General features: G+C 36.0%; 1 protein-coding gene across 1 annotated transcript; it reads left to right on the top strand.

Annotated features, from left to right (window-relative positions):
• The first annotated feature begins 347 nt into the window (after positions 1 to 347).
• FH (fumarate hydratase) lies at positions 348 to 26939 on the top strand. Its single transcript, XM_012751271.3, has 10 exons — positions 348 to 532; positions 4992 to 5126; positions 7914 to 8024; positions 9532 to 9708; positions 11244 to 11426; positions 16838 to 17003; positions 20289 to 20492; positions 22157 to 22284; positions 24115 to 24268; positions 26750 to 26939. The coding sequence occupies exons 1-10, from the start codon at positions 407 to 409 to the stop codon at positions 26890 to 26892; spliced, it is 1527 nt and encodes a 508-aa protein (XP_012606725.1). The 5' UTR covers positions 348 to 406; the 3' UTR covers positions 26893 to 26939.
• Positions 26940 to 27953: the final 1014 nt, after the last annotated feature.

Raw genomic sequence — 27953 nt, 5'->3', positions numbered from 1 at the left:
AAAAAGGGTTTCAAAATAGAACATGTAATGAGTGATTACTCGATAAATACAAAAATAAATATTGCTTTCTAGCATATTTCACCAACCAAACACTAACTGATTCATTAACTAATACTCTCGCCTCCTAACGGACATACACAAACTGGCTCTAAGAAAAGCCTGAACTTCGTTTCCCATGATCCCCTTCTTTCTAGTTTCCCAAGAATCTGTGGGCTTTAAACACCACACCGCTACAATTAGGAAGTTAACCTGCCCCCTCACTCTTTATTGGCCACTCACGCTTGGCTCTGCCCCCTCTCTAGGTTTTAGGCTGTTGATTGGATAAGAGCGGCAGGACTGGCTCTGACAGCCGGCGCGGAGGCGTGGCCACAGCAGCCCAGAAATCTACCCAGGCTTCCTCAGCACCATGTACCGAGCACTCCGGATCCTCGCGCGCTCGCGGCGCCTCCCGCGGGCTCCAGCCTCAGCCTCAGCTCCGGGCTTGAGTGGCGCAGCCGTCCCTCCATCCTGGCCCCCGAACGCGGCTCGAATGGTGAGCGCAGGCCGTCTGCCCCCTGGCCTCCCTGCGGTGACCTTCAGCCCTCCTGCTCGCCGGCCCGGGCGCCCGCGGGCTGGCGGGAGGGATTTCCCGGGCGTACCTGCCGAGCCCGGCTCTGGGCTCCGCGCCCGCTCCGGCGTGGCGGGCCTCCCAGCTCCGGGCGCCTCCTCCAGCGCGGGGATGGGTCCTCTGCTCTAGTCCGGCGCTTGGGAGGGCCTGTGAGGGTCCTGCTGGGCCCGCTCCTGGCGGCTCCCCGGAGCTCCCACAGCTGGGCCGAAGCCGGGGCGTTTTGGGGTAACCCGCCTCAGCCGTGCTTACCGCTGCGCGCCTGCCCTGGGGAGGCCGCCAGCCCCGGGGCACCGGGCCGGGTGGGAGCAGGACGTTGAGAGAGAGGCAGCTCCCGCCCCTGCCTGCCCCTTAGCTGGGCCTTGCAGGCCGGACACCTGCCGCTTGCTCATCTAGTCGCCTCCGAACCGTGGCTTCTTGGCTAACCAAGGTGCAGTGCACTGCTTTCAGCCTTCAGGGGTGCTGGAAGGTTCTTAAAAGGGTTTACTTCTCAAGAAATTGCCTCTTCAGTTTGTTAGGCTGAGTATGGTTTCCCCCACAACTTTTGTAAAACCCTGAAACTCGTAAACATAGGCATAGTGTTCTGAAGCATGTCTGAGCAAATCGGATTGGACCTAACTAAAAGCTGAATCAGTACTTTTTATTCAGAAAAACAGTCAAGGAACTTCAGAGATCCAAGTTCAAGTTATGACATGCTTCCTTAAGCCCTGAAGAGTGTCACCTTCGGTAAATTTTAGGCTTTGAAAAGCATTAAGTGTATTATGTATATTGTTAGAAAGAGTTTGAGAAATTAATGACAGTTTAGGGAAAGTTATAATTCTGCACTCTTCTCTGTGGTTTGCAGTCTAAGAGATATCTGTAATCTCACTTTGCTGCTCAGTTGAGACTTTGGGCAAATTGTCTTTGCACCTTAGTTTCCACGTGTAAAATTGAAATAATTACAGCTATTTAGCAAGATTGCACATGTGAAAATACCATGTATTGAGTGGTCATTAAATAAATGCTCCATCTAGGGTATTTCAAAGGATCAGTACATTTTCTGGACTGTAAACTTTAAGATAATTCAATTAAATCACTGTACCTGAAACTACAAAATCCAGGATGCTTTACATTCCTGGAACCCCCTGCCGTAATAATTTTAGTACATTTTAGAACATGTAAAATTTTTTATTTCAAAAGGTAAACTACAGGACACCAAGAAAAAAAAAGTTTAAAAGTTTAAAAATATAATTAAAAATTTTTTTTATTTTTTATTTATGTACTATTTTATGAGGGGGAACAGGGAACTTCTGAATCTGTTATATCTTGTCAGGGCAAATGTCAAAAAATAGCACTGCTTTCCTCTTAAGTTTGTAATATTAGCTAAAATAACATGAAGATAGATATTTTTGTTCGTAGTTCTAAACACATCTTTCACCCTCTGTCCTTCTCTCTCAGTTCTAAAATCTCTGTTGATTTTGTTAAAAGTTCTTCCTGTTCCTAGTGTTAAGAAATTTACAAAACCCTAGATGCCCCTACTTACCTTTCATTTAAAAGAACACATACAAGTTCATTCACTAGAAAGTGTGTTTTTTGAATGCCTTGTATGTATTGAGCCCTGTAAATAAGACACAGTCCCTATGGGCTAGAGTTTGGAGACTACTGGGAGAGATTAAATAAGCAAAGCAGTTAAATAAGCAAAGAAATCACACATGAATAATTACAATGTGATCTTTTAATTCCAGGCCATAAAGTCTGGAAAGATAGATAATCTGTATTGCAATGTAAAATCAATAAACTATTATTATATATTTGCCTATTTTGAGACTTCGTAGTAACCTTCTATTTTAGAACCAGGCAGACTTTTTCAGGAAGAAACTGAAAACCCAAAGCACAATGAAATCAAATATTGAAATTTTATCCCTTGTGACAGTCTTTTTGCATAAAAAATTATTTGGATTTTCTTGAACACTGAAATACTCTTAAGCCACTTTAAGACTGTGAATCTGAAAAGCGTTTTATTTTTTCTTTAGGAAATGCCTTGGTTTAGTTTAATGGGGATGTCTTACAGGCCCAAGGACTGTATTTTTTTTTTTTTGAAGCCTGTATCTTTTGGCTGAGCTAGCATGCAAATTTTGGGACCACCTTATCAGTTCCCGAGGTTCCTGGGGCTTTTAGCAGTACTTGGTATTTCTAGGACTTAATAGCATTCATTACCCACCCATTATTCCCCAGGAGGAGAAGTGATTGTAAATGTCAGAAACCAATCTCTCTTCTTTGGAGCCAGCATCAACAAGGTGATGAAGAGAAAGAAGATCCTAGTATTCTTGGTGCCACTGCTGTCACTGCTAATGTTATTGGTTCAAAGTATGTTTGAACATACTAGGATATTTACTTAGGATATCTAAAACAAAGATCACAATGCAAAATATTTTTATTTTGATTTACATGGTAGGAGGCAAATTGGTGTACAGTGGTGTGTCAGTGTAACCAAGTTCCATTACAGAAAAATCTAACTGCACATATTCAGCCCCTTTTATTTTACAGGCTAGGGGTACAACTCAAAGACTTGTTGTGGGCTGACCTGTAGTTACCCCCTCAGTTTCTTGGCTTATGGAGGTGGTGACAGAAAAGTAAATCTAAACAGCTCTTAGAGTCCAACACAATAGGGTTTGAATCTAGGCCTTCCCCCTTGCTATCTGGGTGATTTGCTGAGGTTATTTAATCTTTCCAAGCCTGGTTGTCTCTTTTAAGGTGGGAATAGTAATAGTAAAATCTCCTAGGTTGGTTATGAAAGTCAAATTAGGCAATACATGAAGAGCATTTGCTATATAGCTCTGTAAATGCCAGGGTATGATTCTTTTTATTATTAACTGCCACTGCTTATTGGTCTAGGCCAGTCCTCTACCTACCTTTTTACATAGAAAAAAATGTACTTCATTGGTTAGACTTCTGTATTTCTTCCTACATATGATGATATTTTTCTTTTCCTGTATCATAAAGTATTTTGTAACTCTAGTCCCAGGGGATAACTATAAATTAAAATTTTCTTGTTAGTGGACTATTTACTAAAATGAAATTACTTGGCTTGGGATTTTAAAATTTTGAGTCATCCAATCATCTTTATTTCATACCTAATGGAAGATGAACATATTAAAGTTCTGACTATCTTTCTGCAGGCTCCTGAATATAAACCTATCATGTGTAGATTCCAAATTTCTAGTGTTTTACAGTAAGTTTTTTTTTTACAATATTATAAATATTTTGCATAGTTACTAATTTTTATTAGTATTAGTTGATGTACTTGGTAGAATACTGGCTTCTCCCTAAAAGCGAGTTTGGGTCCATGAGTTCTTACTCTGGGTGGTGATTTGCCTTCAAGATGGAACCTCCCTAAATTATTTGTAAAATTGTGCATAAATGTGTTTATGTTCATGTTTCCAGAAAAAGGATTCATAGCTTTCCTCAGATTCTCAGAGGATTCTATCACTCTGAAAAGGTTAAGAACTAACCTAGCCCATCTCCCCGTGTCTGTACATTTATTTAATTTATAGATGAGAAAACTGACTTGTTGAAGGCAACACGGCTACCAAGTGGTGGGTTGTCTGACTACGAAGCCTGGGCTGTTTGTATTGTACTATGCTATCTCTCAGCATAGTGTTTATAGACCACATCTAAGCTTGCTTAAATCTATATTTACAAATTTCAAAGTATCATACTTAGACTATTTTCAAAAGTTCACAGTAAATATTAATCTAAATACATTGAATTGGGCAAATCTTGACCAGTAATAGGCATGCTCCTGAAATGGAAGATCACTATTTGTATTTCAAAGACTTCCTTTATATTTATTATCTGCATAGTATATGAATCCTACAATCTGTCTTTAATATCTTCATTAATATATTTGTGTGGTCCCAAACTTTGCATGCTAGTCTAAACCAGAAAGGTCAGCCAAAAAATATGGAGTTCAAAAAAATACAGTCCTTGGGCCTATAAGATGTCCCTATTAAACTAAACCATGGCATTTCCTAAAGAAAAAATAAAATGCTTTTCAGATTCTCAGTCTAAAGTGGCTTAAGAGTATTTCAGTGTTTAAGAAAATCCAAATCATTTTTTATGCAAAAAGACTGTCACAGAGATAAAAATTCAACATTTGATTTCATAGTGCTTTGGGTTTCCAGTTTCTTCCTAAAAAAGCCTGTGTGGTTCTAAAATAGAGGGTAACCACCAAATCAAAACAAAATTTTCTCAAGGAAGGAACTTGAAGGCAGGGAGTAGAATGAGAATCAAAATGGAGTTTTGTGTCTCTGTGTTACTTCATAAGATTTCTTTCCCTTTACAACTGATAAGATGCTGATACTTGGTTTCTTTTCAAGCTGTAACGCTGCCTTACCCTTGTTTTTAGGCGAGTCAAAATACTTTCCGGATAGAATATGACACCTTTGGTGAACTCAAGGTCCCAAATGACAAGTATTATGGCGCTCAGACTGTGAGATCTACAATGAACTTTAAGATTGGAGGTGTGACGGAACGCATGCCGGTAAGTGGCTTTTGTGGAAATGTTAGCTTATTTTGAATGAACCGAGCTGTACTCACATAAGTCACTTTATAAATAAATATTTCAGGGAGTTACGATGTAAAGTTATTAGAGAACTAGCTTTGTGAGTAATAAGATGTTCTCTTTCATTAACACGTCAAAGAACTTTTTGAAGTTTTAACGTGTTATTATTTTGAGCTATGGCTTTGCATATTTTGGATTTTTATTTGATAGAACTAAATGCTTATCTTTTTATTCTTGCTGGGTATTTATGCATTTTTACTAGGATTTTAACATTTATATTTCAATACTCAAATTCTTTTCTTTCCCACTGATTTAAAACTCTGATTTTTTTTTTCATATCATACATTCTATCTTGGTTTCAGTTTCCAGAAAAGTGTATAGCACATAAATACATCAACGTATTACTCTTCACCATGTTTGACATGTAGTAGCATATAATAGATACCATGTTTGACATATAATAGATAATATGTAACTATTTGTTTAATGTCAGATGAATGATTTAATGGTTAGAAAACTTTTCACCACCTTTCATTAAATTTAAGGTGCCATCAATTAGAAGATGCACTGATACACACCACTAAGAAAGAAAAAGACTGCCAATTAAGGTTGTGACCTGTCATTGATTGTAAGGTGCATCTTGATTTCAGAGATGTTAAAGTGTGAAAAGAATTGATAAACTACATAATGTATTCTATGGAGCCCAACTGGAGTATGAAAAACAGTCAATACAGGAGTGCAGGATAGGCTTTAGTAAGGTTTCATCTGGTGAGATATTCTTTAACAGTTATCATCTAAATATACTTTTATTTTGTATAATTTAACTTCCATTTTTTAACTCATTCTTAAACCTTCATGACTAACTCTTTATAGATTTATAGAACTTAACAGGCAGCGGAATCTTTGAGGAAAATCTTTTTGTCATTGCCCCCCAAAGCCTGCTTGGTAGCAAGGTAAACAGGATCTGACTCCATGGTTGGGTGACAAAGGGTAGCGACCAATCCTCAAATACTTTTATATAATTCAGCTCCTGGTATTAGGTGGTCAGCTCCAGCCAATATTGGTGGAAGTGAGCATGGCTCATGTTTTAATCGTCCTGCTCTACCCCACAGGTTATGTGGTTCTAGGGGTGTGTGATTGCTGCTTGCTCCAGAGACAGGGCTGCCATTTGGATTGTATGTCTGTGAAAGGTAGACACTGGGACTCTCGATTCTGTCACATTTGACTTCGTCCGGATTAATATCCTGAACTTCATTAAATATAAAACAGATTACATGTACTGAGTAGCATGATTAAACTCAACCCTTTTTACCTGAGGTCCAAAGGAAAACAAAACCAAAAAAGATTATGACCTTCTAATGTGAGTGCATTAAGAATAATGTAACCTGTCTTTTCTACCCAGTGATACATTTTGCCATTTTATCTTAATGGTGTTCAGTAAAACTATTTCTGCTATGACCCTTTTTCATTTTTATGGGTCCATAAATATTGGGGTCAGTCACTCCATTCAGATAGCCAGTGTTGATTGATATTCAATTAAGATTTTGGTAGTGGTTCAGCCCACTATACTGTGTTTGTTCTTGTTGAAATTTAAATCCTCATTTGTTTTCATGTTTAAGGCTTTGCAGTTTCTAATCCTGTGTTCTATTTGTCTCTATTTCATTTGAATAAAACATTTATAATGTTTTAATTTTAATTACTTAAAATACAAAAATGAAATGAAAACTTAAAATACAAAAACAGAAAATTCTTTTCTGTTTGCCCCTCAGCTAATACTTACTCAGGTCCAGGTTTATGTGTTTAGTGTGTCTTACTCATTACTATACTTTGCTTTTTCTACTTTGATTCCCCTCTGAGGACTATAGCTTCTCTTTTCTTCTGTTTTGTCCCCATTCGAACCTGGTATAGGATCTGTACCACAGTCTGTATTATTAATTTTAATAAGAACTCATAAGTCAGTTGTCTTACCAAAAGTAGGTTATCATTTCATAAAATGTCATCAAAAGTTATTCCATTTATCTTTTTAAAGTTTGGTGAGGTGATTTGAGATAGATGATGAAATGATCTACTGACTAACAGGGTCTGAAAATATGGTTACATATATCAGAAGCTATCAACTTTAAGTCTGGAGAACACTGGTTTTAAAAAATAAAATTTTTCTGAGAGAAATTTCCAGTGATTATCACTGGAAGTGTCAAGGCTTCACTAACTTAACTAGAATATATTGCTTTGGAGTGAAATGATAACCCATTCAGTAACTGGTAATCTCATACTGATTGGCAGTTAAATATATCGTTGACTTTTTTTTAAGAGAGGAAAAAAATTATAATGCAAAATGGGACCCAGTAAGGGAAAATAATGACTCTTGCTGGTGAAATGATTGAGTACCACTTGTTTTCATATATAGTGTATGAAATAAGCACATATACTTTATAGTGCATGTATGTGTATATAATAGGATGAATAATGCATTGTATATGTTTGAATATGTGTGCGTGTGTATGTATGTCTATGTGAGAGGCATACACACACATATATATGAAGAGTCAATGTATTTGCCTTTATTTGGTTCCCTAAACAAATAGATATATGATAATGGTGATTCTTGGTTCATTGTTTATCTGTTTATAATCTTTACATCCTAAATATTTTAAGATTATAGTATTAATTAAGTTATTATTTTATGCTCAGGTTTTACATCTTCCTTAAATAATAAACTTTCATGATTAAATTATAAATTTGAGATATTTTTCTGATTAATTTTAGATCCCAGTTATTAAAGCTTTTGGCATCTTGAAGCGAGCGGCCGCTGAAGTCAACCAGGATTATGGTCTTGATCCAAAGATTGCTAATGCAATAATGAAGGCAGCAGATGAGGTAAGAGGTGATAAGTGTGTTTACTTAGCATCAGGCCCATGTCCTCCACTAGATGATGATATACTCTGGCAGGAGGAAAGGGGCATTGTGAATTCTTGAGTTAATAAATTTCGAGGTCGAGCATTAGCATTATTGTTTAGTGAGAATATTAATATGGTAGTTAAAATATTATGACAAAATTTCTGGATGATTTTATACCTTTTATGTTTAAGCCTTTTGACATCCTTTTTAATTTACATAGTTTTAAAAACATTTTTTGGAAAGACACTGTTGGAACTTTATTTCTTTTATGTATAAATGGCTCCTTTTAAAACTAGTTAATTATTTGATAATATGTATCAAGGATATAAGTTCACTAATGGACTAATAACATTGCCTTAAGGAAGCAAGCAGAAATAACAGTTTAAAAACTCTATAAATAGTGTGTAGTATTGTTCATTACAGTACTATTTATAATAACAAATTAGACAGTATCTAACTATGATAACTGCTTATGTAAATTATAGTTACATTGTGAATTATAGAAAATTAGTTTTTTGAATATTGGCATGGAACAAGGCCTAGCCTATGAGAAATAAATAGAAAAGTTTGCAAAAATGTGTATGTATTTTATAATCCTAATTTTGTTTAGAAAAAAATACACAGAAAATGTGTTCATATAGCCACACACCCACCCATTATGTGGGATAAGAGACTGGAAGGAGACACCAACGTGCTAAAGTCATAATTTCTGAAGATTAGAACCATAGTGACTATTTATTGTATTTTTCTTAGTTCTCAAAATTTCTACATTGATTACCTATTATATAAGTAGAAAAAAAGTTTTATTTTAAAATGGATCAATTGTGCATTCTGATTTTTTTTAAGCTAAAATCATTCCAGAAGTTATACATGCACTCTTTAGAAAGCATACAATCCAAAAACTAACATGAGCTGAAAGTAAAAAAATATGACAAAAATAGGGGCAAATCTGGGCAGTGTTTGTTTCTACATTTGGCAATTGCTGCTCATTGGACATCTGTGCAATGAAGTAGCTATTAGTGAACTCACATTTTCAAGTCACTAGCTCATTATCCCGCTGACTCTGGTGGTAACATCTGTTGGATATTCCTGCTGAGCACCAACAATAAATGTATCTAAAGACTTCACATACTTGCCAGCCTTAACAGGTGGCCTGCTTTTAGAGGAGGCAGTTGGAGAAAAATAAGAAAGATGGCTTTGGTTCAGTTTTCATTTGTAACCAGTGAATTGTCATGCCATTCAGAATAGATAATATTTCACTTTCTAAAGTATCAGTGGTTGGAATAAGTGATGGCTGCAGAAGCTTAGATTTGTGGAGCAACTGTATTCAAACTCTTTGGGACCATCAGTAAGTCATTTAGCATATGAAAACAATGAACATCTTTAAAATAGTTTTATAAATGGAACTTACTTAGTCATAGTTGACTAAAATAGCTAAAAGAATATTATTTATTTTAAAAAATTCATTTTTAACATTTTCCTGCAGGTAGCCGAAGGTAAATTAAATGATCATTTTCCTCTCGTGGTGTGGCAGACTGGATCAGGAACCCAGACAAATATGAATGTAAATGAAGTCATTAGCAATAGAGCAATTGAAATGTTAGGAGGTGAACTTGGTAGCAAGAAACCTGTGCATCCCAATGATCATGTTAATAAAAGCCAGGTCAGTATATGATCTCTTCTTTTTTTTATTATAAATTAAAAAGCATACCTGAGATTTTTCTTGTAAAACAAGCACTGGCTTTTTGACAAGGGGAGTTCATTCAGCTTATATTCTTTAACAAAGAAAACTTCTTATGTGTCTTATTTCTTTTAGGAATCTTGGCTTTATGTCTCAAACTTTATAAAAGTCATTTTTAGGATACCTAAATTTAGTATATATGTATATTTTTATTATTTGGTTTATTTTTAAAATGCTTTATTCCGAAATAATTTTATATTTATTAAAGACTTTCAAGAATATTTCAGAGTTCCTAGTTACTATATTCCCTTCACTCAACTTCCTTTAATGTTAACATCTTACATAGCCATGGTATATTTATCAAAACTAAGAAAGTAACCTTGATACAATATTCTCAGCTAAACAGATTTTGTAGGATTTCCCTAGTTTTTTCACCTACGTCCTTTTTCTGTTACAGGATTCAGGCCAGGCTATACATTACATTTAGTCACATGTCTTAGGTTCTTCCAATCTGTGACATTTTCTTGGTCTTTTGTCTTTTGTGATTATCTCAGTCCATTGGGGCTGCTGTAACAAAATACAATAGACTGGGTAGCTTATAAATAACAGAAATCAATTTCTTGCACTTCTGAAGACTGAAAATCTAAGATCAGCCACCAGCAGAGCCATTGTATGTTGAGGGTCCACTTCCTGGTTCGTAGATGGCCATCTTTTCTCCATGTCCTTATGTGGTGGAAGGGATGAGGCAGCTCTCTGGGATCTCTTTTATAAAGGCACTAATTTCATTGATGAAAACTCTGCCCCTGTGACCTAATCACCCCTTAAAGGCCCTGCCTCCTGATGCCATTACCTTGGAGGTTGGGATTTCAACATATGAATTTATGAGGGATACACACTCTCAGACCATGGTAGTGACCTTGACACTTTTGATAGTAGTGGTCAGATATTTTGTAGAATGTCCCTCAATTATTGTGTGTCTGATGTCTTCTCATGATTTGACCAAGACTCTGATTTTTAGGGAAGATTATCATAGAAGTGATGGTCCCCAAGGGACTGAGTGTTTCCAGGTCCTAAATATTTTGGCAAGTCACATACTCTCTTTGAGAGCGTGGCTTTCCTACTTTTAAAGTGTTGACCTACATCACAGAATATTCCTAAACTTAATAAATAAATGTTCATGAAAGACTATGCACTGTTATTATTATCCTCAAATGTAGTTGTGAATGATACTTCTCAATGTTTTACTGTCAATTATTAGCAGGAAGATATAATATGTATCTTATATATATACATAATACATTCAGTATATGTGGTATATATACTGAGCATATTATATATAGGAAACCAAATTGCTTCTTATTTGATCCTAAGTGACCTATGTGACTTGCCACACATAAATGTTGAGTACTACATACAGAGTTTTGAGCATTAGTGAGTGTTTTAATTGAAACATTTAAGTTTGTTTATTGTTGCCTCTGATTTAACATTTTATATTTCTTTTGCAAAATTTCCAACAGAGCTCAAATGATACTTTCCCCACAGCAATGCACATTGCTGCGGCAGTAGAAGTTCATGAAGTACTGCTACCAGGACTACAGAAGCTACATGATGCTCTCAATGCAAAATCCAAAGAGTTTGCACAGATCATCAAAATTGGGCGTACTCATACTCAGGATGCTGTTCCACTTACTCTTGGGCAGGTATAGTTTGACTACATTTATTCAATTCAGGGCTTGATACAAATGGCCAATGTATCACCCTCAAAATCTTACTGATTTAAAAGGCCAACTTTATAACAATTAAGTTTGGTGACAGGGATTGTTCTGTATCAACCAATCAGTAGTTTCTATTGACATCCACTTAGAAGAAGAGCAGAGCGTACTGGCTGTAAGCTAGACTTGGGTCAGCCTGCTTGATTTCGAATCTTAGCTCTGCTGTATGTAAGCTGTGGGACACAGGAAAGTTATTTAGCCGTTTTCTGTGTCTCAGTTTTCTGAGCTGTAAAATGAGGAAAATAATTTTTCTTTCGCAGGATAGCTGCGAAGTTCTAATAAGCTGATTCATGTAGAGTGCTTAGAACCATTCCTTGCACAAAGTAAGTACCCATTAGTGTTAGCTGTTGTCATCATCATCTTCGTCAATATCATTATCATGATTTCTTTATCTTATTCTAAATTAATTCGTTATTTAAGACTTAATTTTAAGTGATTAAGCAAGGTAGGTCTTACTCTTTAAAATTGTTTTGACCACATGTGAAAGAGATATTATTCTCTTCTCCAAGATATGAGGAAGTATTTTCATGTTTCTTTATCAGTACCTTAAAGAATATCTAATAGTATTTAACGTGAAGGAAATGTAAGGAACAGATTTTGTCTCAATAAGCCCATATTCCAGTTTGGGAAGTAGGACTTATACAAATGATATCTCGAGGTGATTATAAATGCTAAGTATCAAATAATAGTTTCATAGAAATTGAGGTGAAGGTGAGAGTTTGGCTGCTGGTTACTTGGATAGTTTCTAATTTGTGATTTTGTTTAGATGATAGTAAATTCACACCTAACAGGTACAATGCACACTATCTGGGTAATGGGCATACTTATAACTTTTATTCAAACAGTACAAAAGCAATTTATGTAACCAAAACATTTGTACTCCCATAATATTCTGAAATTTAAAAAAAAAGGGTTGATCACTTAGCTTAACTTAATTATGGAATGAATGAGGAAAACTCAAAATGATTAATTGAAAAACAAATGATGGGACTAAATTGAATTCACTAGGTTATGTTGTCCCTTAAAGGCTGTGTTTCACTTCTCTTTGCACCATTGGTTCTTAGTACCATGCATAATTTCTAAGAAGAAATAGCGTATGTGTTTGAGACTTTTGAATAACCTTCAGGTTTCTATTTTTTTCCTCTTTTGGATGTGCCACATGTTGAAAATCACTATGCTAAAGGCCATTTGGACCATGACTCAGCCTTCTACATAAAATCATCATTCTACCTGTTATGACAGAAAATTATGTTTTTCTGTTTGACTTTTATCAGAAGCATTTATACTTGCTTTTATTGGAATTGTTTTTTGAGTTTGTGCATTTTTACCCAATCAAAATGTATTTCATAAGTTAATCAAGCTGGTGTAGGGGTATATGTGTATGTATTTGTGTGTATACCTATATATATAAACACAGTTGCTTAATGACAGGGATATATCCTAAGGAATAACACGTGTTGTTAGGCGATTTTGTCATTGTGTGAATGTCATTGAGTGAACTTATACAAGCCTAGATGGTAAAGCCTACTACACACCTAGGCTGTATGTGATAGCCCAGGGGTGGGGAACCTGTGGCCTTCTAGGTTCTTAAGCATGGCCCTTTGACTGAATCCAAATTTCACAGAACAAATCTTTTTATTTTTATTAATACGTTTTTGTTTGTCTTTTATATTTTTATTTTTAAAATGAGTATATTTAGAATATTAAAGTATAAAATAAGTTTCAATGAAATAACCAGATTGACCAGCACAATTAGAACATTAGCAAGCTATAAGATCTAAATTGATGGCTGCTACACTCATGATTTAGTTCTAACTTTCCTTGCCTGACTGGCACCGCTACCGCATGAGGCTGGTTGGAGAGAATTTAGGGGGCTCAAGTATGCCAGTCTGTTAACAGCTTTGACAGCGGTGTACTCTGTTTCTGTGTGAAGTGGAATTTGTGAATAGTTGCACAGCTCGACAGTATTTATTAATTCTGTCTGCTTAACAGCCCATCATGTCAAAGAAGACCAAGAGAACGCTGAAGGAAGAAAACAGATTTTTAAATGAGGATTGGGAATTGCAATATTATCTTGTTTCTGCTACAGATAAGATTATTTGCTTGCTTTGTGATACTGCAATATCAACATTAAAGAAATTCAATGCTCATCAGTGTTATAACACTCATAAGGACCACAGATATTTTAAAATTAGGGAGAGGCACAAAATGTTGTATTGCAGAAATTAAAAGATGAAAAGCAAAAGCAAAGACAACTCTTTCAAGCAGCAGTAAAAGCTGTAAATAATGCCACAAACAATTAATAAAGTACCTTATATATTTGGAAAAAAGGGAAGCTGTTCAGTGATGTAGAAACTGTAAAAGAATACATCACTGAAATTGTAATATGCTTAAGACCCCGATAATGTTTCAAAGTACAAACAACTGCCTTGTTCATGGAGAAACATAACTGACTGGCAGCGTGAATTAGCTTTCAACTTAATAGAACAACTTCTGAATCAACTGAGACTGCTGAGTTGGTGCAGGTTTTGTACTCCATTTGGGTCATAACAGATTTTCTTTGCTACAAAGAGTTACTTGCTTTGGGCACTCTTGGGAACAGAACACAGGGAATAGATATTTTCAACAACTTTCAAGATAAATGTGAAGTTAGATCGAATTTGGTAAATTCAGTGAGTGTATGTACAGACAGTGCACCTTCCATGACAGCAAAACATGAAGGGTTTATTGCATAGATAAAAAAAATATTAACGGATAAGAAAGCTCTCATTTCTTTTCATTGTTTCCTGCATCAGCAAAATCTCTGTGCTAAAGCTACTATTTTAAGTTACACTTTGCAACAAGTTATAAGTATTGTTAACTATTTTTATGCAAATGCAACATGGCATTGTCAGTTTTGTCACATGGTAAAAGTTGAAGGGGATAAGGTATTCAGTGTGGATTTGCCCTATCATTCAAAAGTGCACTGGCTATTATAGGGACAGGTATTAGCCACAATTTTATTTCTGTAAGAACAGATAGTTAAATTTTATGAAGAACAGAATCAGCAATGTGAATTATTGTAAGAAGATTTCTATAGAAATACAGCATTTATGTGTGATACATCAAATCAAAACAATTTGGCCGGGCGTGGTGGCTCACGCCTGTAATCCTAGCACTTTGGGAGGCTGAGGCGGGCGGATTGCTCAAGGTCAGGAGTTCGAAACCAGCCTGAGCGAGACCCTGTCTCTACTAAAAATAGAAATAAATTAATTGACCAACTAAAAATATATATATACAAAAAATTAGCCGGGCATGGTGGCGCATGCCTGTAGTCCCAGCTACTCGGGAGGCTGAGGCAGTAGGATCGCTGAACCCCGGAGATTGAGGTTGCTGTGAGCCAGGCTGACGCCACGGCACTCACTCTAGCCTGGGCAACAAAGTGAGACTCTGTCTCAAAAAAAAAAAACAATTTGAATATTTCTTTGCAATGTAAAACTAAGTCTGTGTATGATGTGTGGCAAAAAATCAAGCTATCTTTTTTAAAACACTTCTTCAAAAGGAAATTACAGATTAACATTTTGCCCAGTTAGCAAAGGTCATTGATGAGCAGGATCATCATTTGAATCATTTGAAGAATATGCAGCTGTTATAGGACTATTAATTGGAGAATACATTGAAAGCTTCACTGACTTTGAGAATCATGACATCACACTCAAATTAGCTTTTCAGTGTCATCTAGTTGATATCACCAAGACACCTAAAGAGCTACAGATGGAATTGATTAAGGTCTCAGTAGATGACATTTTAAAGTCATTGTTTGATGCTAAGAGAGATCCAATTGAAATATGGAAAAATGCAGTAGAAATACCCATGCCTTAGGCAACATGCCTGAAAAATACTTTCTTGCTTTTCAACCACCTATTGCTGCGAATCTGCATTCTCCTACTTAAACCAAATCAAGATACCCTTAAGATTACAAGTGACTGAAACCCATCTAGAGGATCAGCTGAAACTGCAGACCTCCATGCTGCAACCAAATATTCAAACGCTTTCCAACAAAAAGCACACAACAAAGTCATTAAAAGGTTAGTTAACTTTTACAATTAACAAATAGTTTACATTTTTAAAATTATTAAGTACATAGTAGTTAGATTATTATAAAATACTATACATTTTTAAGTATTTCTAATTAAAGTTTCTTGAATGAGGCCTTATTTGATTACAGCTAAATTAATGTGGCCTTCCAACATGAAAAGGTTCCCCATCCCTTGGTATAGATAGCCTATTACTCCTAGGCTACAAACCTGTATGGTAAGTTACTGTACTGAATATCATAGGCAACTGTAACATAATGGTAAGTATTTGTGTATCTAAACATAGAAAAAGTATAGTAAAAATATGGTATTATAGTCTTATGGTAGCTGTTATAGATGCTGTATGTCTTTGACCGAAACATTGTTAGGTGGCGTATATGAGATGTTCTGTCAGATGGATTAGTTCTACCTAAAGGAAGTTATATCTTTTGAAATGTTTTCTTTAGAACAGCGTGAAATTCTAATACTTATCAAATTTATTCATGGTTTTCAGGCAAGAAAGAAAGATAGATTTAATGTGACCATGTATTTTGGCTTGCCCATTTAATTCCTAGTTTATGCCTTTCGTCCCTGCATAATTATTAGTAGGGCCCTCCTATGTTCAAAGCATGATAAATTCTATGGTTGCCTTAATTAAAGTGTGTCATAGTTTGGGAACCAGTGTGACATTGGCAGCAGAATTAAAATGCTTATTGAAGCTATAGTCTGACTCTAACGTTAGTATTTTGTGCTGTTCAGTGAGTCATTTAGCTTCCCAAGTCCCTATAAAATGTCCTGATGTTCCTTATCAAGTTTTTGAACTAAAATTATATAGAGAATATTTCTATGTTTTCATTTTTCTTGTTAAGAGGATTTAGTGTTTTTTTCTTTCTCAAAGTTGTCTGGGGCACACTAAATAATAAGAAGTTACTTCAGTTTATTTAGTAGACCGTGAATAAACTAATAATTTAATGTAGTAAAGTTGTTCTGTTTAAAATCTTATTTCCTATATTGTTTTTCTTTGCTTTCTAGTAGTAAAAAACTAGATTATAAAGAGCCTGCTGCATGTTATCAGTGGCATTGCCCTACCTTATAGTTTTATAAACCATCATCCTTCCACATATTTGCTTATCATATGAATTAAACTAGTATAAATACCTCTTGGGTAGCTTATAATTTAGTATTCTGAAATACATTTTAAAAACCTTCTCTTTAATGCAGTTAGAATAACTTACAAGCCATTAGGAATAATTTATTCTCATCTTAATTTTCTTTTCTTTTCAGGAATTTAGTGGTTATGTTCAACAAGTGTCATATGCGATGGCAAGAATAAAAGCTGCCATGCCAAGAATCTATGAGCTTGCAGCTGGAGGCACCGCTGTCGGTACCGGTTTAAATACTAGAATTGGCTTTGCAGAAAAGGTTGCTGCAAAAGTGGCTGCACTCACAGGTTAGTGACCACATGAATTATTTTTTATTTTCATTATGCTAGTCTATCAGGGGTTCGTGACATCCCCAATAAAGATAGGGTCCCCTGGCAGACTGTGTTATAAGAGATGAGGAAAAACAAAGACACAGACACAGAAATAATAGTTAAGAAAGCAGGAAGGTCAGGGGACCAACAGCACTCCCGTGCTAAGGTGGCAGTGACTGAACCCCAGCACTTGCTTTTTATTCTCTTTGCCATGTTGCAAAATACAATGATCTCATGTGAAAAAATCATGGGATACAATGATCAAAGGTTTCGGGGGTCCCCCCAAAGTCACAAAGTGTCCTAGCTAATTTCTTTCTCTTTTCTAGAAGTAAAAAACACAATTCTTCAGTAGGTACAACCCTTTTGATCAAGGTAAACTGATTTGTCCCAAGCTCAAGGTATGTACATGAATATCAATCTTTAATGTCAGTAGCTGTGACCCATTTGATCAAGGAACAAGGAAACTACATGCTTCCCACTGGGAGACTGGTTTTACATGAACTGAGGCATTGTTGAGAGAAAGAGAGAGAAGGAACTTGGCCCAGGGTTCAAACACTATGGAAGCCTTGAGACTCTTCTCCCAGGCTGACTTATTGCAATCTACCTCTACACCCATGAGTTTTCATGTCAGGCCACTCGCGGCTTTTCACGCATGAGACCCCTTAGGCTCTGAGGTTGGAGCATGCTTTGCTGTACTCCCAGGTTGCTGATATATGTCCCCCAACTAAGCAGTTAATATCTGCACTTATTTTAGGCTTCTGCTCAGGCAATTCCTTCACCTCTTATCATCTGACAGCCTTAGACGTAGCATCCCTAAGTCTTAGTGGTCTTAATCCCATCACTAGTCTAGGTGTTTCTGCCTTGAATATTTCTAAATTTAAAGTTAGAATTAATATTTTCTCATCAAACTTGTGTTTTATATCTATTTCCAAAGTTGTAATGTTAATTCTTTTGCTTTTTAAAAGTTTTCATATAGGAGTTTATAAGTCATGCAATAAAAATCTACCAGTGTTAACTTTGTTTACTATCTGGTGATATTCAATTATTTTCCCTTTAAAGTGATTTTGAATAGCAATTTTCAAAATAGGCAGAAACAACTGATTGTTGAAAAAATTATTTGAATGGTAAATATGTTGTAGACAGGCATAATTTCTTTTTTTTCCTATATTATGCTGTGAATTATTGACTTTTTTGAATCCTGTCTTCAGTAGAGGAAGTACTATGCTCTAGATACTGATAACTATTATTAGTGCCTAGTTGTCATCTCTGGAAAACTATTAAGATGCAGATGTTACCAGAGCATTAAGGTAGAGATAATTATACACTGCACATTATACTAGTTGATTTGGGGTTTTTTTTGTTTGTTGTGTTTTTTTTTTATCGTTGATTTGTTTTTTAATCAAATTTTACTAGAAAAGAAATGTATTCTTTGGGTTTAGAATATGTATATCTTTAAAATTTTTAACATGGGAGAGATCAACTGAGAACTTATAACTCATTATAGGTCCCTATTCTCTCAGGGATCTTATGGGCCCCTGGCTAGTGAAGAGAATGGGACAGAATAAAGTGGACAAAGAAAATTTTTTTTTAATCGTATTAAGAAAAGAGTGTGGAATAAAGCAGAGATAATTCTACCTACTTTTCATCTTTACTCAAGAGTGGTCAAGCATCATACATGCGTGTTTGCAAAAGGATGGTGTTTTTTCTTTCAATACATATTGCACTCGATAATTCATCCTTTAAATATAGTATCAGATTCTTTGTATTCCTTCAAGACTACTTTAAAAAATGTAGACAAAGCTTGAGTCTCACAAAGCAGACAAAAACATACACTGAGGAAAGGACACCCTGTTCAGTAAATTGTGTTTAGAAAATTGGATAGCCATGTGCAGAAGAATGAACCTGGATCCCTATCTCTTATCATATATAAAAATTAACTCAATATGGATTAAAGACTTAAATGTAAGACCTGAAACCATAAAAATTTTAGAAGAAAACTTAGGAAAAACTCTTCTGGACATTGGCCTAGACAAAGAATTTATGACTAAAGCCTCAAAAGCAAATGCAACAAAAACAAAAATAAATAAAGAGGACTTAATTATTAAACTAAAAAGCTTCAGCACAGCTATAAGAAATAATCAACAGAATAAATAGAAAACCTGCAGAATGGGAGAAAATATTTGTAAACTGTGCATCCAACAAAGGATATACCCAGAATCTACACAGAACTCAAACAACTTAGCAAGAAAAAGACAAATAACCCCATTGAAAAGTGGGCAAACAATGTAAACAGACATTTTTCAAAAGAAGATATATAATGGCCAATAAACATATGACAAAATGTTCAACATCACAAATCAACAGAAATGCAAATTAAAACCACAATGATATACCATCTTACTCCAGTTAGAATGGCCATTGTTAAAAAGTCAAAACACAATAGATGTTGGCGTGGATGTGGTGAAAAGGGATTGCTTATACACTGTGGAAAAGTAAATTAATATAACCTCTGGGGAAAACAGTATGGAGATTTCCCAAAGAATATTTCAAAAGTAGATCTACCATTTGATTCAGCGATCCCACTACTGAAGATCTACCCAAAGGAAAAGAAGTCATTATATCAAAAAGATACCCGTGCTTGTATGTTTATAGCAGCACAGTTCACAATTGCAAAGGTATGGAATAAACCTAAGTGTCCATCAGCTGATGAGTGGATAAAGACATTGTGATATATATGCCATGAAATAGTACTCACTCATAAAAAAGAATGCAATAATAATATCTTTTGCAGCAATTTGGATGGAACTGGAGATCATTATCCTAAGTGAAGTAACTCAGGAACATAAAAACCAAATGCCACATATTCTTACTTATAAGTGGGTGCTAAGCTATAGGTTTGCATGGTCATACAGAATGGAATAATAGTCACTGGTGATTCCAAAGGTTGGAGGGTGGGGGAGGTGAGGGATGAAAAATTACCTATGGGGTACAATGTACACAATTGAGGTGATGGGTGTACTAAAAGCCTAGACTTCACCACTATACAACATATCCATGTAACAAAATTGCATTTGTACCCCTACATCTATGGGGGCGGGGGGAGGGGTAGGAAAGCTTGAGTTTTAAACATTTTTTCCTAATGTAAAATTTTTATTGTTTTTGTTTTTCGTATGTTGAAACTTTCTGTTTAACTTGCTGATAGTAGAAAAATGTTGATTTTTACCTGTTCACTTATACAGGTTATTTTTTTTTCCCCTTCAGGCTTGCCTTTTGTCACTGCTCCAAATAAATTTGAAGCTCTGGCTGCTCATGATGCTCTGGTTGAGCTCAGTGGAGCCATGAACACCACCGCTTGCAGTCTGATGAAGATCGCAAATGATATTCGTTTTCTGGGTTCTGGTCCTCGGTCGGGTCTGGGTGAACTGATCTTGCCTGAAAATGAACCAGGAAGCAGTATCATGCCAGGTAATCACGTAGCTAACAAATGTTGGTGTTTGAATGTGGATGTTCTCAGCTGATCCCAAAGCTGAGTGGGGATATGTGGGGCACACTTGTTTCAGAGTGTCCAGGGGCCATTTTTGATCAGGATTTCTGAGAACATCACCTAACGAGATAGGAAAAAAGAATCTGAGTTAACAGCATGTATTTTGATTCCCACCTTAGAAAATGGATAGTAATTCTGTCTTTCATAGGCCAAAGCCAAGAGAATTCTACAGTAGGCTGTTAAAGTGATCAGCATGGGTTGAATAAAAACAAGACATACCAAACTCCTCTTATTTGATTTTTTTCATTGTGTTGTGGGCCTCTTAGGTAAGGAGAGTGAACAGACGCTGGAAGTCTGGATTTCAGCAACTTATTTGGTAGAGTGGCATGATATTCATTGACTCCAGTGGAGCAACCTGGGCAGTGCTGGTCTGGTAAATGAGTGTAGCTGGGTGAATAGTGACATTTAAGGAGTGGACTAATGTGCTGACTTCAATCTGGAGGAATATTTTGGTAACAAGTTGAAGGGCTCTGCCCCTTTACCACTTTACTGGTGACCGAGGGTGAAGGCAGAGAATACCTGCTGATCATATTAGCAAATAACAAAGTTGAGCTAGCAATATGTTAGGTGACAGAATTGAAATACATAAAGGCCTCTGCAGGTTGGACTGAAACTGACAAGGTGACTTATAAATGGTAGGAAAGAGAAGCCTGACTGCAAATTCGTTTAAATCTATCCATGTGTAGAATGAGAAGAGATCTGGTTTTAAAGTATTTCATGTTGAAAAATGACATAAGAGTTTAGTTGATTGCAAATCCAAGGTGATTGCCTAAAAAGAAGTGGGAAATTACAGATAAAGGAAGTAATCTTCCTAGTGTCTTACTTTGTACTACTTAGAGGAATCGGGGATATTTGGTTCAAACATGAGCTTATCTGAGGAGTATTACCAGGATGTTGGTGTTCCAGAGATTCATGTGATGAACAGGATAATTTCAGCTTAAATCAGCCTCCCATTTGTTGGTGATGGGTCTCTCTTATAAGTGTCCCTAGAGCAGCATACACTTCTCTGATTTACTCCTTATCTATTGTAACTGCCAGTTCTCTCTCCCTAGCCTCCAAGTTCTGTGAGGGCAGGGCCTGCATCTTTCTTCACCATTGCATATTCAGTGCCTGGCTCCATAAATATTTATAGAGGGTGCAGTGGCATGTGCCTATAATCCCAGCTATTTGGGAGGCTGAGGTGGGAGGATCACTTGAGCTCAGTTCAAGACCAGCCTGGGCAACATAATAAGAACCTGTCTCTATAAAAAATAAAATGAATAAAAATTTTTTAAAAAATCAAGTTCCGTAAATATTTATAGAATGAACAAAAGCCATGAAGGTGGAGAACTATGTTTAATGTATAGTTAAGGTTACTTATTAGCAATTGAATGATTCAGTTGTGGATACCCATCCGCCTTTCCTTGGTTTGTTTTATCAAATTGACACTGATGGTTGGGCCTTGCTTTATTGTAATGTATTACTTTATGTAAAGAAATTGGGTTTCCTTCTTTTCTGATTATTTGGATTAAATTCTAATATTAACTGATACTTGAAACCATGAGTGTATCTGATGTGGACTCTGTCACTGGTGGTTTTCTTGAAGGCAAGGTGAACCCCACTCAGTGTGAAGCGATGACTATGGTCGCAGCCCAAGTCATGGGGAATCATGTCGCTGTAACCGTTGGAGGCAGCAATGGACATTTCGAGTTGAATGTTTTCAAGCCAATGATGGTAACTTTAAATTTGATTTTTAATGTTTTTTGACTGAAGGCTAATTGTCTTGTTTTTTTGTCTTTCATAAAGGTTCGTAGAGATTCCATATTAGAAAGCTGGATGACATAAGTAACAATTGCAAATCAAGCCTTTATTAATGTTAGCAGAATAAACCTGGATATTAGGATTTAGGTGACTTTTAACTTCAGTGATTTGGTGGTTTGCTTTTTTTTTTTTAATAGCACCATTTAAAAAAAAAGTCTTCCCCACAACCGTGTCGCCTTTCTCAGGCTGCTGTTTTCTTCTTTCTTCAAATTCAGTCTTGAAAGAATAAGCCATATTCACTTTCATTTACACTATAATCACTGCAGTCCAGCTCAGCCCCGTCTACTTGCACTTAAATTGCTCTCCCATTCATATTGGCCTCCTCACTCCACTAGACACGCAGGGTTCTTCTTCCCAACACCTGATGTTGACTGTTCCTCCTTGAAACATTCTTCATCCTTGGTTTCCTCAACATTTATGCCCAAGTTCTCTTCCTGTTCCCTCTCAAGCTTTCTTTCATTGATTGCTTTTACCTCCTCCACATACCTTGAAAACATTATCGTGTCCACCAAAACTGTTCTTTTGCTTTCATCTTTACAAAGACTGAATCATCTTTCATCTAGTTTCCTCAGCTCAGACAGTGGAGCTGTCCTCATCATTTAGAGTCCTTCATTTGCGTAAAGTGTTAGCGGCTTATTTCCTCTTAGTGTCTGATGTAAAGACTAGTTTTAATTTGATAAGAATATGTAAATGTCAAATTTGAAGTATAGTCATTCAGTGTATTCACCAAATATCTATTGAGCACTACTCTCTCTGGCATTGTACTGGGTCCTAGCTACAGAGCAGTGAACAACATGGATTTTTTTTCCCCCTCATGGAATGTATATGCTAGTAGTAAATAAAAAGGCAGGTCAAAGCAGAATTCAGACCTATAAAATTTTGCTTCCAGGTCAGATTCCAAACAGTTAATACCAGCTGCCTGGCATATTTAGGTGCTAACAATAAATGCCATTTTAATCTACTTTTTGTCTTGAATATAAAATAAATTAAGGTAATCAACATTTGCCTTATAATGAAGTCATTAGTTTCAAATTAAACCTTAAATTTCCTTGCCTTCTATTAGAGTCCATTATGGGAAGTATAGTTTTCAGACCCTGGGTTTTAGAGCAAAGGGTTTAGGATATGGATATATCTTAATACATATTAGAAATGTTACCAAAAAGAAAAAAATGCTAAAACAGACTAATTGATTTTATACTGTCTTTAAACACTGTATGAAAAGTTATTTTAAAGTGACTGTGGAATATTTGTTTTATTAAGTATAAAAAGCCTGGTAATCATTGAGAACTAGGAAGCCCTGACTTTACTGATTGCGTCCCACACATGCTGAACTTTCTCACCTTTGCACCATTGCTGCCCTTCGTTCTGCATGGAAGAGTCTTCTTCCATCTCTGGCTGTCTCAGTCCTCTCCATCAAATAGGGCTTCGTGGTTCCTGCAACTGGAATTAATGTCTCTTTCTCCATGATCTCTAACACTCCATAACTCTGTTTTAAATACCACAGATTATCTTGTATTTTAGTTATTTAGATCTTTTTTACCTTTTTTAGACTTCTCTGCCTTCTGATGTTTATAATTTCTTTCTTTCACATTTGTTTTCTTGGGTGTAAAGCACTAGCCTTATAATAGGTAGGAGTGCTATATGTTTATTGAATTATATATTTACTATGAACCAGCAAATAATATGTTATTGGACAACAAAATGTCAGGCTTAGTAATTTCTCTCTTTCTCTCTCTCTCAAAGATTAAAAATGTGTTACACTCAGCCAGGCTGCTGGGGGACGCTTCAGTTTCCTTCACAGAAAACTGCGTGGTGGGCATCCAGGCCAACACAGAAAGGATCAACAAGCTCATGAACGAGTCTCTAATGTTGGTGACAGCTCTCAATCCTCACATAGGTAAGGGTTTAAGGAACAATAACGTCATTTGAATACAAAGTAGAAAAGCTGAAAAATTTTTAAGAGAATACTGAATTCGTATTTGAGGACAGCAAATTCCTTTTGGATGTTGTTTCAGTAAAATCTCTTAAAATATTTAAGATTGTTAAAAGAAACTATATATAACATTTATAGTGTCATAGTTCTTTCAAAAACTTGATCCATTATGCTTTATTTTATTCCAAATGTGTTGTATTCAGAAGTAGAAGTTCAAACTTATTTTAATCATAATGGAATTCAGATGCTAAATATTCTATGCAGACACTTAGGGAAGATTAACTATAAGAACCTCAACTGGTACTGTCACTAGGTGGCACTGGCTGATTAGCAGCTTGGAATGACTTCATTTTTCTGCCTTCTCTAGGTGCTCTACAATGCTTTGATTTTGTTGTTTTATTCATTTCAAGACTGAAAAGTTATAATTAAAATCAAAGAGAAAAGGTTATGTATTCATTGCTTATAGGGAATAGGAGGAAAATGGAAATGTTTTACCTAAAACCATGCTTTTGTATTGCAAGCCTTTTTCAGAATTATAAATATTTCATTAGGTAGAATTAAGCGTACATGTTTGGATTGTAGAGTGACGATAGTGATCTCATTGAGTAGATTGTTTTGACTTTTGTAGGTTTTGAGGCATTCATTGCATTGTGTTATCGTATGTTAAAAGCCATTTTCCCCCTTCTCCTTTCTGCTGAGTTGAGGTTCACATATTTTTCTATTTCCTATTTTAGAACAAGTTATGATACAGTCATTTGGCATGATATGGTTATTGCTTTAAAACATTCTTTTGTAATCCTGAATTTTCAAGGCAGACTTTATATTCCTGGTTTCACATCAAGCTATAATTATACTTCATTAATGTTAGAGCTCATTTGACTCCTTTAGGTTGCTCTAAGCCCAATATATCATTGTGTGTATGTGTGGGGTGTGTGTGTGTGTGTGTGTGTGTGTGTGTGTAGTAGTGAGATTGGTAATGATATTTTGATCCATTTAAAATTTTATTGTACATCAGCGTTCAACTGGAAAGATGCAAAGGGGAACCCAAAGGCTGCTATGAGAAATGTTTCATCAGGTCCTTATTTCAGAACATGTTGCCAAAACTTTTAAAATAGAGATATCTCCTGAAGCTGGATGATTGGTAAATCGTTCTTGAAATCAATGTAATGTGAGGTAAAAAGGCTTGTCAGAGGTCACGGAAGGATAAGATGGGCAAACACCACCTTCCTAGATGGCTGAGCACAAGCCTTACAGCCCTCCAAATCATGGGTTCTCAGTGTCCTCATTATTTAACGGGCCGATTGCTAATAATGTGGGACTTGAGAACAGAAAGTGGTGAGCACTAATACTTAGACTTTAAAGTCATCATGAACATAAAAGTGCAGGATATTATATTGACCCCAAGAGTTTAATACATTCTTTGTCAGAGCTACTCTGCTTTGAGAAAGATGTTCTTTTCAGTAAATGGCATCAGTAAATGCCCTTTTCAACATGTTTAGCATTCACAAATTCAGTTAAGTAATAAAATTTAGTATGCCTTTAATTTGTTTTATAAATGGTTAATAATTGCATACTGACACATAACATCATGTCTGCTTGATGATCATATTGCCTCAGCAGGCCTCTTCCCTTTGGTCATCTTCCTCTGACCTCGTTTTCTTGGTTCATTGGTTTCATTTCCATTCTTGCTTTAGACGCCTGACTTTTTTTGAGGTTATGTTGAGACATCTGGGAGAACTACCCTGCCCCTACCTTCATTCATATAAAAAGCAAACAACTCTGAAGTGAACAGTATACCTGTGATCTTTTGTACAAGTCTCTATTTCTGCCAAAACTCCCCCTTGTAACGTCAGGGAAGAGGCCAGGGAATGGAAGCCATTGCAGCGGAGAGCTACGTAGACAAGAGTCGCTGCAAGCAGGTCTGGAGGTGCCTGTCCTCAGAGCCCTGCCTGCCCCCCTCACTGTGAGAGGACTCCTCTTCTCACCTTGCAGAGCCAGCCACCACTGTTGCCAGTCATGCAATGCTGTATTTTCTGCAGGACTGGAACATTTAGCTTGTTAATGCTTCTTTAGAAAGTAATTATTTCTGGTTAAACATGTTGTTTGAAAAATATCCCCAGATTTTTATGTTTTGGTGCTACAGTTTCTTGCCCCCTACCCATGAAAATATCTGAGTTAGTAGGCAGTTTCAACTTAGGAACAAACCGGTTGTAGTAAGTGAGGTGTGTTTAAGTCTATATTTCTTAAGAAAAGTAAAGAAAGGTTTTTTTCTATAAAAGAAATGACAGTTATTGACATAACCAGTTAAATATTTTTAAAAATAAAAAATGTTACTTAAGAGGCTAATATAGCATTAATATCAAGTAAACAATGATGATTACCTTTTGCTTTAGAAAACCAAATTTCACTACTAACTCCTATGTCATCTTTTTATTTTTTCTTCAGGATATGATAAGGCAGCAAAGATTGCTAAGACAGCACACAAAAATGGATCAACCTTAAAGGAAACGGCTATTGAACTTGGCTATCTCACAGCAGAGCAGTTTGATGAGTGGGTAAAACCTAAGGACATGCTGGGTCCAAAATGATTTAAATACATTTATAATGGAAATAAACATGTTGTGTAAAATAAAAAGACTCCTTCTATTTTTAAAAAATGGATAAATTTGAAAGGAAATTGCTATTGAACTTAAGTGTCTGTAGAAGAATGATTTGATCAGTGTATAAAACCCCAGGATGTTCTAGATCCAAGGTGAATTACATAAGTATAAAATAAAATACATTGTGTAAAAGAAACCAGAATAACTTTCCTTTTATATTAATTGACTTATAGTTGAATCTCTGAGTTTTGTGCATGTACTCATGACTTTAAGTTTTCTAAAAGAGCCGTATGAATTTTTAAAGACTTTTAATTTTTTTGGTTGGTGGTGATTTTAAAAAATTCCCTATAATGTCTTGTTATCTCATTCCCAAATCATGTTCTTAGCCATCTTTTATTTTCCTGCGATTTGGGGTATAAGCTGACAAAAACCCTTCTGAGTAGGGATATATGTGTATGTGTGTATATGTGCACATGCACATATATGTATATATGTTAGGAAATAGCATAGGTTAAGAAAATTGGGATATATGTATCCTATGTACTAATCACACAAACACAGACACACAAACTCCCCCTCTGACCCTATTTGTATTATAGAAAGGCTGGGTCAAAAATTACAGGACATAACCTTAACACTTATACCCCCATAATACACTAAAAAAAAAAAAAAAACTCAAAAAAAAAAATTACAGGACAAAAATTAGGTAAAGGAAGTAGGCATGAAGATTAGAAAGGAAGGAAAGAAGGATGTTGTGAAAGTGAGTCTTGCCCATCATCCCTCTGCACCAGTGCCAAGATTTTTCAGCAGGAATTCACTTGAAACAGCCTCAGGGGATTTTGAATTAGCAGTTCTAGGGAGATCCAGAATAGTTTGACCTAAACCCAAAGCTAAAGGACTTATTTAAAATAGAAGCAGCCTCTGTTGTGTGGGGAGTTGAAACAGACGTTGGGTTTCTTTTTTACTTCTTCCACATACATAATAAATAACAGGATCGTGAAGAAATTCCTGAGCTAAATTCCCTTCTATAAGTGGCAGTTGATCTGGTA

This window comes from Microcebus murinus, chromosome 19 (assembly GCF_040939455.1).
Source record: "Microcebus murinus isolate Inina chromosome 19, M.murinus_Inina_mat1.0, whole genome shotgun sequence".
Taxonomy (NCBI): domain Eukaryota; kingdom Metazoa; phylum Chordata; class Mammalia; order Primates; family Cheirogaleidae; genus Microcebus; species Microcebus murinus.
Note: the sequence above shows the minus strand (reverse complement) of the source record. Positions and strands in the feature narration are given on the sequence as shown.

Coding starts and splice junctions, on each gene's coding strand:
- FH (XM_012751271.3), top strand. CDS start 407: ATGTACCGAGCACTCCGGATCCTCGCGCGCTCGCGGCGCCTCCCGCGG. Junction 533..4,991: donor CCCCGAACGCGGCTCGAATG/GTGAGCGCAGGC, acceptor CCTTGTTTTTAG/GCGAGTCAAAATACTTTCCG. Junction 20,493..22,156: donor AGGAAGCAGTATCATGCCAG/GTAATCACGTAG, acceptor GTTTTCTTGAAG/GCAAGGTGAACCCCACTCAG.